The sequence below is a fragment of the Lithobates pipiens genome, unplaced genomic scaffold, assembly GCF_037356315.1.
Source record: "Lithobates pipiens isolate NorthernLeopardFrog02 unplaced genomic scaffold, aLitPip1_a1.2 Scaffold_160, whole genome shotgun sequence".
NCBI lineage: Eukaryota > Metazoa > Chordata > Amphibia > Anura > Ranidae > Lithobates > Lithobates pipiens.
Window position 1 is genome coordinate 2,245,319 of NW_027507749.1, and position 12,948 is coordinate 2,258,266.

At 44.8% G+C, this 12,948-nt stretch overlaps 1 protein-coding gene across 1 annotated transcript in view; it reads left to right on the plus strand.

Annotated features, from left to right (window-relative positions):
- The window catches only part of LOC143986466 (vomeronasal type-2 receptor 26-like), an 81,449-nt gene extending 70,215 nt beyond the window's left edge, over positions 1 to 11,234 (plus strand). Inside the window, exon 7 of the mRNA XM_077484809.1 lies at positions 8,592 to 11,234. Within this exon, the coding sequence (XP_077340935.1) occupies positions 8,592 to 9,484 (893 nt within the window). The 3' untranslated portion in view covers positions 9,485 to 11,234. The remainder of the gene's footprint in view (positions 1 to 8,591) is intronic.
- The last annotated feature ends 1,714 nt before the right edge of the window (positions 11,235 to 12,948 follow it).

Sequence of the window (12,948 nt, forward strand, 5' to 3'; positions counted from 1 at the left end):
GGATGACACCTGTTGATGGGTCAGCTGAAAGAATGAGCTCATATCCGAAGTCACCAACACATCTTCAAACCGGCCTCTTCTTGCAGGCGCTGTTGGATTGGTACACGCAACTCCTTCTCTGGGAGTGGGAAGTGCTCCTCTGCCAGCGCACGCAAAAGCAGAATGCAGCATTTCTCGAAGCAAGGCCTGGAAGTGCTCCATTCTGCCAGCCCTCTATGACGGCGGTAACATTTCTGCCATTTTGTGTTTGTACCGGGGGTCTAAGTACGTTGCCACCCAGTACTGGTCCTTGACCCTTATGCTTTTTATACGGGGGTCCCTATTAAAACACTGGAGCATGAAGGCCCCCATTTGCACTAAACTGGAAGCGGTGTGGTGGCCTGGCTCCTGCTCATCATCCAGGATAATGTCGTCCTCTTCATTCTCCTCTCCCCATCCACGCACAACAGGGATCCCAGAAAGGTTTAAAGCATGCTCTTCTTGCTCCTCCTCATCCGCCCCGGCACCATCCTCCTCTGACTCCTCTTCAGACTCCTGTTGTTCACTTGTCTCAGATAGAGTAGCCCCCCCCCGGAATTCATCCAGCATTGTGACTTCCTCATCTTACCGCTCCTGCTCCTCCACAGCTTGATCAATGACATGACGCAATGCACGCTCCATAAAGAAGGCATAAGGTACCATGTCACTGATGGCACCATGGCTGCGACTGACCAGTTTGGTGATCTCCTTAAATGGGTGCAGAAGTCTGCATGCGTCGCGCATGAGCAGCCACTGGCGCGGTGAAAAAAAAAACAGCTCCCCAGAACCTGTTCTGCCGCAGAGTTCATACAGGTAGACGTTAACTGCACGTTTCTGCTGGAGCATCCTATCAAGCATATAGAAGGTTGAGTTCCATCGCGTCGGGCAATCGCAAATAAGACGTCTGACCGGCAGATTGTGTCGCCGCTGAATGTCAGCAAGGTGAGCCATGGCCGTGTAAGATCTTCTGAAATGGGCCGAGATTTTCCTTGCCTGCCGCAAGATGTCCTGGACCCTAGGGTATTGGACAACGAATCGCTGCACGACTAAGTTTAAGACGTGTACCATGCATGACACGTGCGTGATTTTGCCCTGTTTCAATGCGCTAAGCAGATTGGCACCGTTGTCACACACCACTTTACCAACTGTCAAATTGAGCGGTGTTAGCCACTGATCTGCCTGTGAACGCAAAGCTGAAAGGAGTGCCAGGCCAGTGTGGGTTCCAGGCACAACAGACGCAGCACGGCATGGCAACGTCTCACCTGGCATGTCGAATAGGTTCTGGGGAGCTTGGGCGGCACAGCGGAAGAGACGCTAGCAGCGGAAAAGGAGAAGTCAGCCGAGGAGGAGAGGGAGGAGGATGGAGTAGGAGGAGGAGGGGGAAGAAGAGTCAGGCCTGCATGCAATCCGTGCGGTAAAACCAAATCTACACGGGTGCCACGGGTTACATGCTTGACGGCCGTCAGAAGGTTCACCCAGTGGGCAGTAAAAGTGATATACTTTCCCTGCCTGTGTTTGCTAGACCACGTGTCTGTGGTCAGTTGTATCTTGGCACCGACACTGTGTGCCAGAGATACAGAGATACATTCACTTGCCGCTGAACATGGCCATATAGTTCTGGGATGCCCTTCTCTGAGAAATACTTCCTTCCTGGGACCTTCCATTGTGGTGTTCCAATGGCCCCGAATTTGCGAAAGGCCTCCGACTCCACCAGTTTATATGGCAGTAGTTGGGGGGCTATGAGTTCTGACAAGCCAGCCGTCAACCGTTGGGCAAGAGGGTTATCCGGCGTCATCATTTTTTTACGCTTGAACATTAGGCCCACGTAACCTGCCTTTTTGCAGAAAAAAGTGAGCTTGGCGTGATGGAAGGTGGAGTGGAGGACAATTGTGAGGAGAGAGGAGAAGGAGAAGTAGAAGACGAGACTGGACGGTGAGAGCCTGGAGTGTGGCTTTGTGGGTTCCGTTGCTCCCACTAGGCTCGTGATGGCTGCTCATGTGCCTTCTTAAGGCGGTCGTCCCTAGGTGAGTGTTGGGCTTACCGCGACTAATGCATTGACTGCAAAGATTGCAGATGGCAACGCTATTGTCAGCAGCGGACACGTTAAAAAAAGCCCACACTGCGGAGCCATGTGCCGGTGTCCTGGGAGCGCCGGATGTAACCGTACATGGCGGATGACTCGTTCCTGATACATTTGCAGTCTGCTTTGTCCCTCCTGTGCAATGTAAGTTATTCCTGCTTCTCCTCCCTATCTGCTGGTCCATATCTCCCTCTGAACTCCCCTCCTCTTCCTCTCTTGTGGGCACCCACGTGACATCACTAGACACGTCATCATCTACGTCACCTTCCCCACCGCTATAAGTAGAGATCTCGGAGTAGGCAGCAACACCGGGGACCAACCTCCTCCTTGGGTTGATCTGGGTACTGTCGTCAGACTGCTGAGTAGCGGTTGTTGCTACCTCCTCTTCCTGATCCAATACCAAGAGTGGCTGTGCATCAGAAATGTCTTGATATGGATCGGAAAATAATTCCTGTGACTCAAGCGGAAGGTATGTGGTGGTGGTGGTGTTGTTGGTGGTAGTGTCTTTGGGGGTGCACATAGCAGAGAGTGAAAAAGAGGGTGCAGCTCGAGAGGATGAGGAGGGTGCAGAAGAGTAAGGCTGAGTGAGCCACTCAACCAAGTCTGGTGCGTCCTTTAAATGAATTGAACGCACCTTTTGCAACTTCCCACTTTGCCTCAAGCCTGCTGTTCCTGCCCTACCCCTACCACTCCTGCGGAAGGGCCTGCCTCTTCCTCTGCTTGTCATTTTTTAAATGACCCTGTGACAAAACTCTCAGTCCCTATACTGATGAAGGACTGCTGCAGTATAGGGCAGCGGTCAGCGGTAGTGCACCTCAACCCTATGTATTGTGGACCTATACCAGTCCTTACGGAATAGCAGACTGTACCTCACTCAACCCTATGTACTGTAGCACCCTAGACCAAGTTACCAGTCCTTATAAGGACCTTTGTGGAACAAGTAGGTTGTGACTGATTAGCAGACTGTACGTCCGTCCCTATACTGATGAAGGACTGCTGCAATATAGGGCAGCGGTCAGCAGTAGTGCACCTCAACCCTATGTATTGTGGACCTATACCAGTCCTTACAGAATAGCAGACTGTACCTCACTCAACCCTATGTACTGTAGCACCCTAGACCAAGTTACCAGTCCTTTTATGGACCTTTGTGGAACAAGTAGGTTGTGACTGATTAGCAGACTGTACGTCAGTCCCTATACTGATGAAGGACTGCTGCAGTATAGGGCAGCGGTCAGCAGTAGTGCACCTCAACCCTATGTATTGTGGACCTATACCAGTCCTTACAGAATAGCAGACTGTACCTCACTCAACCCTATGTACTGTAGCACCCTAGACCAAGTTACCAGTCCTTTTATGGACCTTTGTGGAACAAGTAGGTTGTGACTGATTAGCAGACTGTACGTCAGTCCCTATACTGATGAAGGACTGCTGCAGTATAGGGCAGCGGTCAGCAGTAGTGCACCTCAACCCTATGTATTGTGGACCTATACCAGTCCTTACGGAATAGCAGACTGTACCTCACTCAACCCTATGTACTGTAGCACCCTAGACCAAGTTACCAGCCCTTATAAGGACCTTTGTGGAACAAGTAGGTTGTGACTGATTAGCAGACTGTACGTCAGTCCCTATACTGATGAAGGACTGCTGCAGTATAGGGCAGTGGTCAGCAGTAGTGCACCTCAACCCTATGTATTGTGGACCTATACCAGTCCTTATGGAATAGCAGACTGTACCTCACTCAACCCTATGTACTGTAGCACCCTAGACCAAGTTACCTACTTTGTGGAACAAGTAGGTTGTGAATGATTAGCAGACTGCAGCAGAAGGGCAGCAGTCAAGTATAATATTCTTTCTATATTTGGAAGAAAGAATATTATACGTGTACAAGCCTATTACCATACCAGTCCTGAAAAAAACCTTTGTGGACCTAATAGTAACAGCTACTGATTAAACTGACCCTCACTGCCTCACACACAGCTTCCTGCCTGTCCCTATATAAACTGACAAAACACAGGCTGCTGGAACAATAACTTGAAAAGCACTTTTGTGGACCTGATAGTAACAGCTAATGATTATTAAACTGACTGTCCCTGCAGCACACACCGTCCTGTCTCTTTCTCTACACTGACAAAAAACACTCAGGCTGCTGCAACAATCACTAGCACAGCACTGCCTCAAACCTATATCCTGAATTACACCTAACACCTATACCAGTCCTGAAAAGAACTTTTGTGTACCAAATAGCTAGCGATTTGGGTCACTGCAATCTCTCCCTGCTCCACACAGCAACCTCTCCCTATAGTGACAGAAGAAAGAATGTAAAATGGCCGCCGGATCGGGTGTATTTATAAGTTAGGGGGAATGTCCAAGTGTCCATGTGCTGTAATGTCTCAATTGACTGTCCTGTACCCCATGATGGATGTGTCATCATAGGTCAAAGTTCTTTTACACAGTAAACACGGAAGTCCGCCGGGCGAACGGCGGCAATAGTCTGCAGATCGGGCGGACGCCGAACAGCCGAAATTTGCCGCGAAACGACCGCTGGGCGAACCGTTCGGCCATCCCTACATCTTATATCTCTTTTCAACAATGGTTTGAAACTTTATTTTGACCTTTTAGCCTCCACATTAGTCAATAATTTACCAGATTTGTTACATCCTGACCGAACTGGGATTGCCAGAGGGAGATAAAACTTCAACAACACTTATCAATATCTCTCATCTTGTGGCCCACTCTAAAGCACCTTCTCTGCTCCTAGCCTTGGATTCAGAAAAAGAGTTTGACAAATGCACTGGACATATCTGGCAAAGGTCCTCACAAAATTTGGGATCACTGGGCTTTTCTTTTCAGCCATAATGGTGCTTTCTTCATCATCATCAGCCCAAACATTGTTTGTAGACAATGTAATTTTAATGCTAACCGATAGGGATGAGATTGATGTTTAGGTCGAACATCGGGTGTTTACGCCCCGTTCGTCGAAAAGCAAACTTTATGGGGTGTTTGTGGCAAATTTGAAAGCCATGGAACACCATTTAAAAGTCTATGGAGATTAACATGAAAAATCTAAAGTGCTCATTTTAAAGTGGTTGTAAACCCTTACAAACCACTTTGACCTACAGGTAAGCCTAGATTAAGGCTTACCTGTAGGTCCAAGAAATATCTCCTAAACCTATATGGTTTAGGAGATATTTACCTGAAGACAGCCACCACTGTCTACGACGCATGCGTCGTAGACAGCGTCGCGCAGGCGCACTGGGCAAGCCGCAGAACGCGGTGATATGCCGCGAGTGTCGGCTCCCATGCGCATGCGTGGGAGTGACATCATCGCTGCTCCGGCAAATCGCGCCGGAGCAGCGAGACCCACTAAGAAGATGGACGCTTGGAACTACAGGGGACAGCGGTGACTTCGCTGGCTCCTGTTTCAGGTAAGTGACACATAATGGACTACTATGTGATGCATAGTAGTCCATTATGCTTTACCTTTTCAGGGAGAAAAAGAGGAAGTAAACCGATGAGGGTTTACTTCCTCTTTAAAGGCTAATATGCAAGTTATTGTCATAAAAATGTTTGGCGACCCATGTCCTGCCCCAGGGGACATGTATCAATGCAACAAAAAGTTTTAAAAAACATTTGTTTTTATGGGAGCAGTGATTTTAATAATGCTTAAAGTGAAACAATAAAAGGGAAATATTCCTTTAAATTTCGTACCTGGGAGTGTCTATAGTATGTCTGTAAAGGGACACATTTTTCCCTTATTTAGAACAGTCACTGCAGCAAAATTACATTTCTAAAGGAAAAAAAGTTATTTAAAACTAATCGCAGCTATAATGAATTGTCGGGTCCCAGAAATATAGATACATTTCATTGAAAAAAACGGCATTAACCGGGCCTTCAGGTCTGGCATGGATATTGGGGGGAATCCTGCACCAAATTTAAAAAAATTGCGTAGGGGTCCCCCCAAAAATCCATACCAGATCCTTATCCGAGCACGTAACCTGGCAGGCCACAGTGAAAGAGGGGGCAAGAGAGCGCCCCCCCTCTTGAACCGCACCAAGCCACATGCCCTCAACATGGGGGATGGGTGCTTTGGGGCAGGGGTGGCTCTGCACCCCCACCTCAAAGCACCTTGCCCCCATGTTAATGGGGACAAGGGCCTCATCCCCACAACCCTTGCCCGGTGGTTGTGGGGGTATGCGGGCGGGGGGATTATCAGAATCTGGAAGCCCCCTTTAACAAGGAGACCCCCAGATCCCTCCCCCCATGTGAATTGGGAACAGGTACATTGTAGTGTCAAAAATGGTAAAAAGACAGGAAACAGCTTGGGACAAGTCCTTTATTAAAAAATAAAAATTTCCATCTTCTATGCCGTAAAAAAAACAAACGCTGCCACGATCCATGGTAGGCAGCTGCCAAATGTCGCTTCTCCCGCTGTGACAGCTGTTATATAGCTGAAGGTGATGCCACCCTCTGATGTGTGCGGGTGACCCCGCTCCCTCTGACGCAACAGGGAAACCCCAGTCCCTCTGACGCCACAGGGAAACCCCCGTGATGTCAGAGGGGGTGGGGTCGCCCGCACAGGCCGCAAGGTGGCCCCACCCTCAGCTATATAACAGCTGTCACAGCGGGAGAAGCATCATTCGGCAGCCGCCTCCTATGGAGGTGGATCGTGGCTGTGTTAGAAGGGATAGAAGATGGATTTACATTGCTGGAAATTTTTATTTTTTTTATTTTTTTATAAAGGACTTTATTAAAAAATTTACAATGTACCCCATTACCAATTCACATGGGGGGCGGGATCTGGGGGTCTCCTTGTTAAATGGGGGCTTCCAGATTCCGATAAGCCCCCCGCCCACAGACCCCAACAACCACTGGTCAAGGGTTGTGGGGATGAGGCCCTTGTCCCCATCAACATGGGAGCAAGGTGCTTTGAGATGCGGGGTGCAGAGCCCCCTGCCCCAAAGCACCCACCCCCCCATGTTGTTGGCATGTGGCCTGGTACAGTTCAGGAGGGGGACGCGCTCTTGTTTTCCTGTGGCCTGCCAGGTTACGTGCTCAGATAAGGGTCTGGTATACATTTTTAGGGCAAACCCTACGCCATTTAAAAAAAACAATTGGCGCAGGGTTCCCCGTAAAATTCATACCAGACCTGGGATTTTGGGGGATCCCTATGCTGTTTTTTTTAAATTTAGTGCAGGGTTCCCCTTAATATCCATACCAGACCTGAAGGGCCTGGTTAATGATTTTGGGGGGCCACCACACATTGTTTTTTGATTCGGGGGGTTCTCCTTAATGTTCATGTGATGTTCGCACCTCATAGACTTTAATGGTGTTCGTGTGGTCGAACTATTTTTTTGACTGTCCGCAAGTTCTGGTGCGAACCGAACCGGGGGGGGGGGGGAGCTTGCTTCAGCTCATCCTTACTAACCAATATCCAATCCTCCTTGGCTTCAGTACATCAACCTGTTAAACAAGCTATCTTATTTTAAAGTTACTAATACCAAATCATTTATAGCATATTGGGACTAGGACTAGATCTCCTCCTTGGCTTTGGCACATCAAACTCTCCAACTGTTCAACAAGATATCTTATTATAAAGTTAATGATACTTAATTATTTATGTTGGAATTAGGACTAGATTCAGAAACAGAATTTACAGTATAATTATACTTATGTGTACAAAGGCACAAGTATGTCCTACCTTATTATTGCTCTCATCCCGACACCTAATCTTCTGTATCAGGAAAAAGACACCCCTTTTCTTCCTAAGGTGAAAGCCTTGCTATCTCGTATTTCCAAACATGAACTATCCTGGTCTGGTCACTTGGCAGCCTTTAAGATGCAAAATTTAGCCCAACTGTTATATCTCTACAGCAGTGTTCCTCGACCTTTTAAGGTGAAGTACTCCTTCAGGTCTAAAACAAAAATTCCTAAGTATCCCTTCTGGAGGAAGTAATTTCTATTGTTTGGTTGTCATGGTTTCTCTGTGTAATGTCAGCTTGTCATGTCATGTGCTTGTGATAATTTCTGTGTGTGTTTGTGATGGCTTTTGTTCGTGTGCAAAATCATCATCAAATGTAGACTTACCAGTGCCCATAAATGCAGCCTGATCAGTGGGGCAGGGCAAATGGGGTGTATGGGGGAAGATGGAGGGGTCCGATGGGGGTATCAGGGTCACTTACCTGGCAGCTCAGCCCACCAGGTCCTTGCACTCCACAGCCTCCTGAGGGAACTGCCCTGCCTCCAAGACTCCAGTGTCAGGGAGTTGTAGTTTCCTTTGTGCTTGAGTGCGGACTACAACTTCCAGAATGCAACAGGGGTCTGTGTAGCAGTATGATTGGTATCTCGTGAAAGTAGGTATCCCTTGCTGCAACTGCGCATTGCGCTGGTTTGAGGAAAAGCAAGCCAAGCCAGATCTGCTGCAGCCAAAGGCAATACAATTTTCTCAGAAGCTCTGACCCCGATGTTCATTGTGTTTGTTTTGTTCTTCCTGCAGACAGTGAAAACTGCATGAAATGTCCTGATGATGAATGGCCAAATCAGAAGAAGGATCGGTGTGTTCCAAAAGTGGTGGAATTTCTCTCCTACACGGATGATCCCATTGTTACCGTTATTTCAACTGTCTCCATCCTCTGTTGTCTTCTGACTGGTTTAATATTGGGGATATTTATACTTCATCAGGACACCCCCATTGTTAAAGCTAATAACCGGAACCTGAGCTATCTTCTCCTGGTCTCCATCATGCTGAGCTTCCTCTGTGTCTTCTTGTTCCTCGGCCATCCAGTAGATGTGACCTGCATGCTACGTGAGACCTCTTTTGGTGTCATCTTCTCGGTTGCCGTCTCTTCTCTACTTGCCAAAAGTATCATGGTGTGTATTGCTTTTAAAGCCACCAGACCTGGGAGTCCCTGGAGGAAATGGATGGGAGCCAAACTGCCCAATTCTATCATTTGTGTCTTCTCACTGGTTCAAGTCATAATCTGTGTCACTTGGTTGTCTATTTCTCCCCCCTTCCAGGATCTGGACACTCACTCTTATCAGGGGAAGATCATCATTCAGTGTAATGAGGGTTCAGTTATCGGCTTCTACTCTGTCCTGGGATATATGGGGCTTCTGGCCACTGTGAGTTTCATTATCGCTTTTTTAGCCAGGACATTACCGGACAGTTTTAATGAGGCCAAGTACATCACCTTCAGCATGCTGGTGTTCTGCAGTGTCTGGATTGCCATGATCCCGGCCTATCTGAGCAACAGAGGGAAATACATGGTGGCTGTGGAGGTTTTTGCTATAATAGCATCAAGTTCTGGACTTCTTGGCTGTATATTTTTCCCAAAATGTTATAGAATACTGTTCAGACTTGACCTGAATACGAAAGTAGCTTTCCACTAATATGTATGGAAAAATACCAGTTACCAGTAGTTATATCATCATCTCTATTATTGTCCATTTTAGTATTTTGTTAATGTATTGAGAATGACCATCATTAAATGAAAATATTTAATGCTTACCTCTCCAGGGATTGTGAGTTAAATTTTTGCTCTGGACAATCCTGGTATCAGACACTTTGGGTTTGTTGAAAGCTTGTTCTCAGCTGGGTGTAGTGGTTCCCCCCACCAGCCGTTCCATCAATACAGAACAATGTAGTCACTTAGTGAGGAGGAATCACAGTGATCAGAGGAGGACAAAGTATCCAAATCATCCTAAAGTGTCCAATACCAGAGACACCCATCACTCTTCGTAAGAGGGGAGATATCACTCACCACCTTCCAGGAAGATAAATATCAAACATGTTCTTTTATAAGCTGATTGTGGGGTATTTTTAGTGTTAGGGTCACTTTAATTACATTGTATGTAGATGTATCCTGCAATATACATTTTACATTTTGTTGGTGTATTCTTAAATTATTTAAAATATTAGTTAAAGTTGATGAGAACATGTTCTCAGTAAAGCCTCGTACACACGCTCGGTCTTAGCCCTTGTACACACGATCGGAGATTCCGTCGGAATGTGTCCGACCGGAGCATTTTGTCGGATATTCCGACTGTGTGTGGTCTGCATCGGACTGTTTCTGTCTGAATATCCGTCGGACCAAATTTTCCAACTTGCCGGAAATATTTTCCGACAAAATGATCCGATCGGACATACTCCGATCATGTGTAGAGAATTCCAATCGAACAAAGTGCCACGCATGCTCAGATCAAATTCCTACATCAAAGCTATTGGCTACTAGCCTGAACGTAGTCCCATCGTAACGAAATAACGGCATCACGTTCTGAACGATCGGATTTTCCGACAACTTCGTCCGACCGTGTGTATGCAACAGTTTTGGACAAAATCCGACAGATTTGGTTGTCGGAATCTCCGATCGTGTGTACAAGGGCTTACATCAGACAAATCCGTGGATTTTTTTCCGAAGAGCGTTGGTCATGAACTTGTTCTGCATACAGACGGCAGAACTTGTTCATCCAACATTCGCAAGACAACTTCGTTTTTCTGCTGATGGTTAGCATTGGTTGGGAGCATGCGTGTTTGTACTTTGGATTTTAGTCCGACGGACTTGTGTACACACGATCGGATAATCTGAATTAACAGGTTTATTGTCAGACAGTTGGTGAGCATGAACAGCCAACATTTGTTGTCGTTAATTCTGCACACTGTTGTCTGATGGAGCATACACCTGGTCGGATTATCTGACACAACACGTCCATCAGACAATAATTGTCGTAAAAAATCTGATCGTGTGTACGGGCCTTAAGTTCACATTTTAAGCGATAAGTTGAGTTCATTTTCAAGCAGATTTTCTTTATAGGACCCAATAAAAAATATTTTTCCTTGTATACTGTATATTTCTTTGAAAAACCGCTTCCATAAGGGAGTATTCATCTTCCCCATACAATGCTGCAGAGAAAACGCTCCAGACCTTGTCAGATCCTGTTATGAGAATTTCCAAAGCTAAAAACAGGTTCCAGGTGTTCATTGATCAATCATAGATTTTATTCCAAAGAAGACATAAAACATTAGAATTATGTTAGCTTAACCACTTGACCTCTGGAAGGTTTCACCCCCTTTTCTGACCGGAGCAATTTTTGTAGTTTGGCACAGTGCTACTTTAAGTTGTAATTGTGTGGTCATGCAACGCTGTACCCAAACAAAAGGTATGTCCCTTTTACCACAAATAGAGATTTATTTTGGTGGGGTTTGATCACCACTGGGATTTAATTTTTTTTTGCAATATAAATGTAAAAAAAAAAAAAAAAAAAAATTATATATATATATATATATATATATATATATATATATATATTTTTTTTTACACAATGTTGTCATTTAAATAATATATTGCTTACACGTGCCATGGGTATATGTGGAATTACACCTCAAAATACATTCTGCTGCTTCTCCTGAGTAAGGGGGGTTACCATAGGTGTGAGACTTTTTGGTAGTCTAGCCGCATACAGGACCCCGAAAAACAATCACCGCCTTCAGGTTTTCTAAGGGCGTAAAGTGCTTAACTCACTTCCTCACTACATATCACAGTTTCGGAGGCCCCTATATGCCAAGATAGCACAAAACGCTCCCAAATGACCCCTTTCCGTAAAGTAGACACCCCAAGGAATTTGATAAGAAGCAAATTGTTTTTTGTTTTGTTTTTTACAATCAAAATTTATTGAAAGTTTATAACAGATGAAAATACGACATCATAGCAATGATCAAATACAGGTTGAGTATATATATATATATATATATATATATATATATATATATATATATATATATATATAATCCATTTATATGGATTTAAAAGAGACAAATAAAAAGAAAAAAAAGGTATATCCTTAAAATAGTGAATTAAGGGGAGCATAATGTATCTGATTCTATATAAAGAGTACATAAGCAGAAGGTGGTGAAGGAGGTATTTTTTTTTTATAAACAATAAAATAATAAAAGTAATATTAATAATCATAATGGATAAATTATAATATAAATGAAATAAACAATGGTAATAATAAAATGGTCTGGTATTGTAGACTAAGGATTTTAATGTACTAGGGACTTAAAATTACATCTTTAATGTAGGAATATGTATGAAAATTATGTATTAGCATCAATAAATTTGTCAGATTGTGTGAAGAGCCACCAATGTTTCCACATCTTGTGAAATTTTGTAGTTGTTTATTTTTGCATTGCTAAGGTTTCTTACATTTTGCATATATTATTGACCTTTTCAAACCAGTCCTTGATTGTTGGGACATGAGTGGATTTCCAATGTAATAGGATAAGGGCCTTGGCTGCATTTAAGAGATGCCTAGTAAGTGATTTATTCTATTTTCCAATTGAGTAATGCCGCAAACACATTATTTCCCGTCGGAATAAACACCAAAGTCCGATCATCAGAAATGCGGGGAAGTACAGTCCGAACGACACGACACGACTAGAGAAAGGAAGTTCAATAGCCAGTAACCAATAGCTTCCATCTCGTACTTGCTTCAGAACATGCGTCCTTTTTGGTCCGTTAGAACAGCATATAGACAAGCGGAATTGGTTCCGTCGGAAATATTTAAAACATGTTCTATTTCTAGATCCCTCAGAATTTTCCAAAAAAAAAGTCAGATGAGGCATATACACGATCAGAATATACAATAAAAAGCTTGACTTTTTCTGCCAGAAATTCCGCTCGTGTGTACACAGCATAAGAGTTTATATGCAATAAGAAAACTGCAGCGTTTAAGACCAGTTCAGTTTCAGTGATATGTTTAATCCATTTTATAATCTGTTGCCAATAGCCAAGGACTGGCGGGCATGCCCCCCATATGTGTAAAAATGTGCCCTTATTCGAGCAGCATCTCCAGCA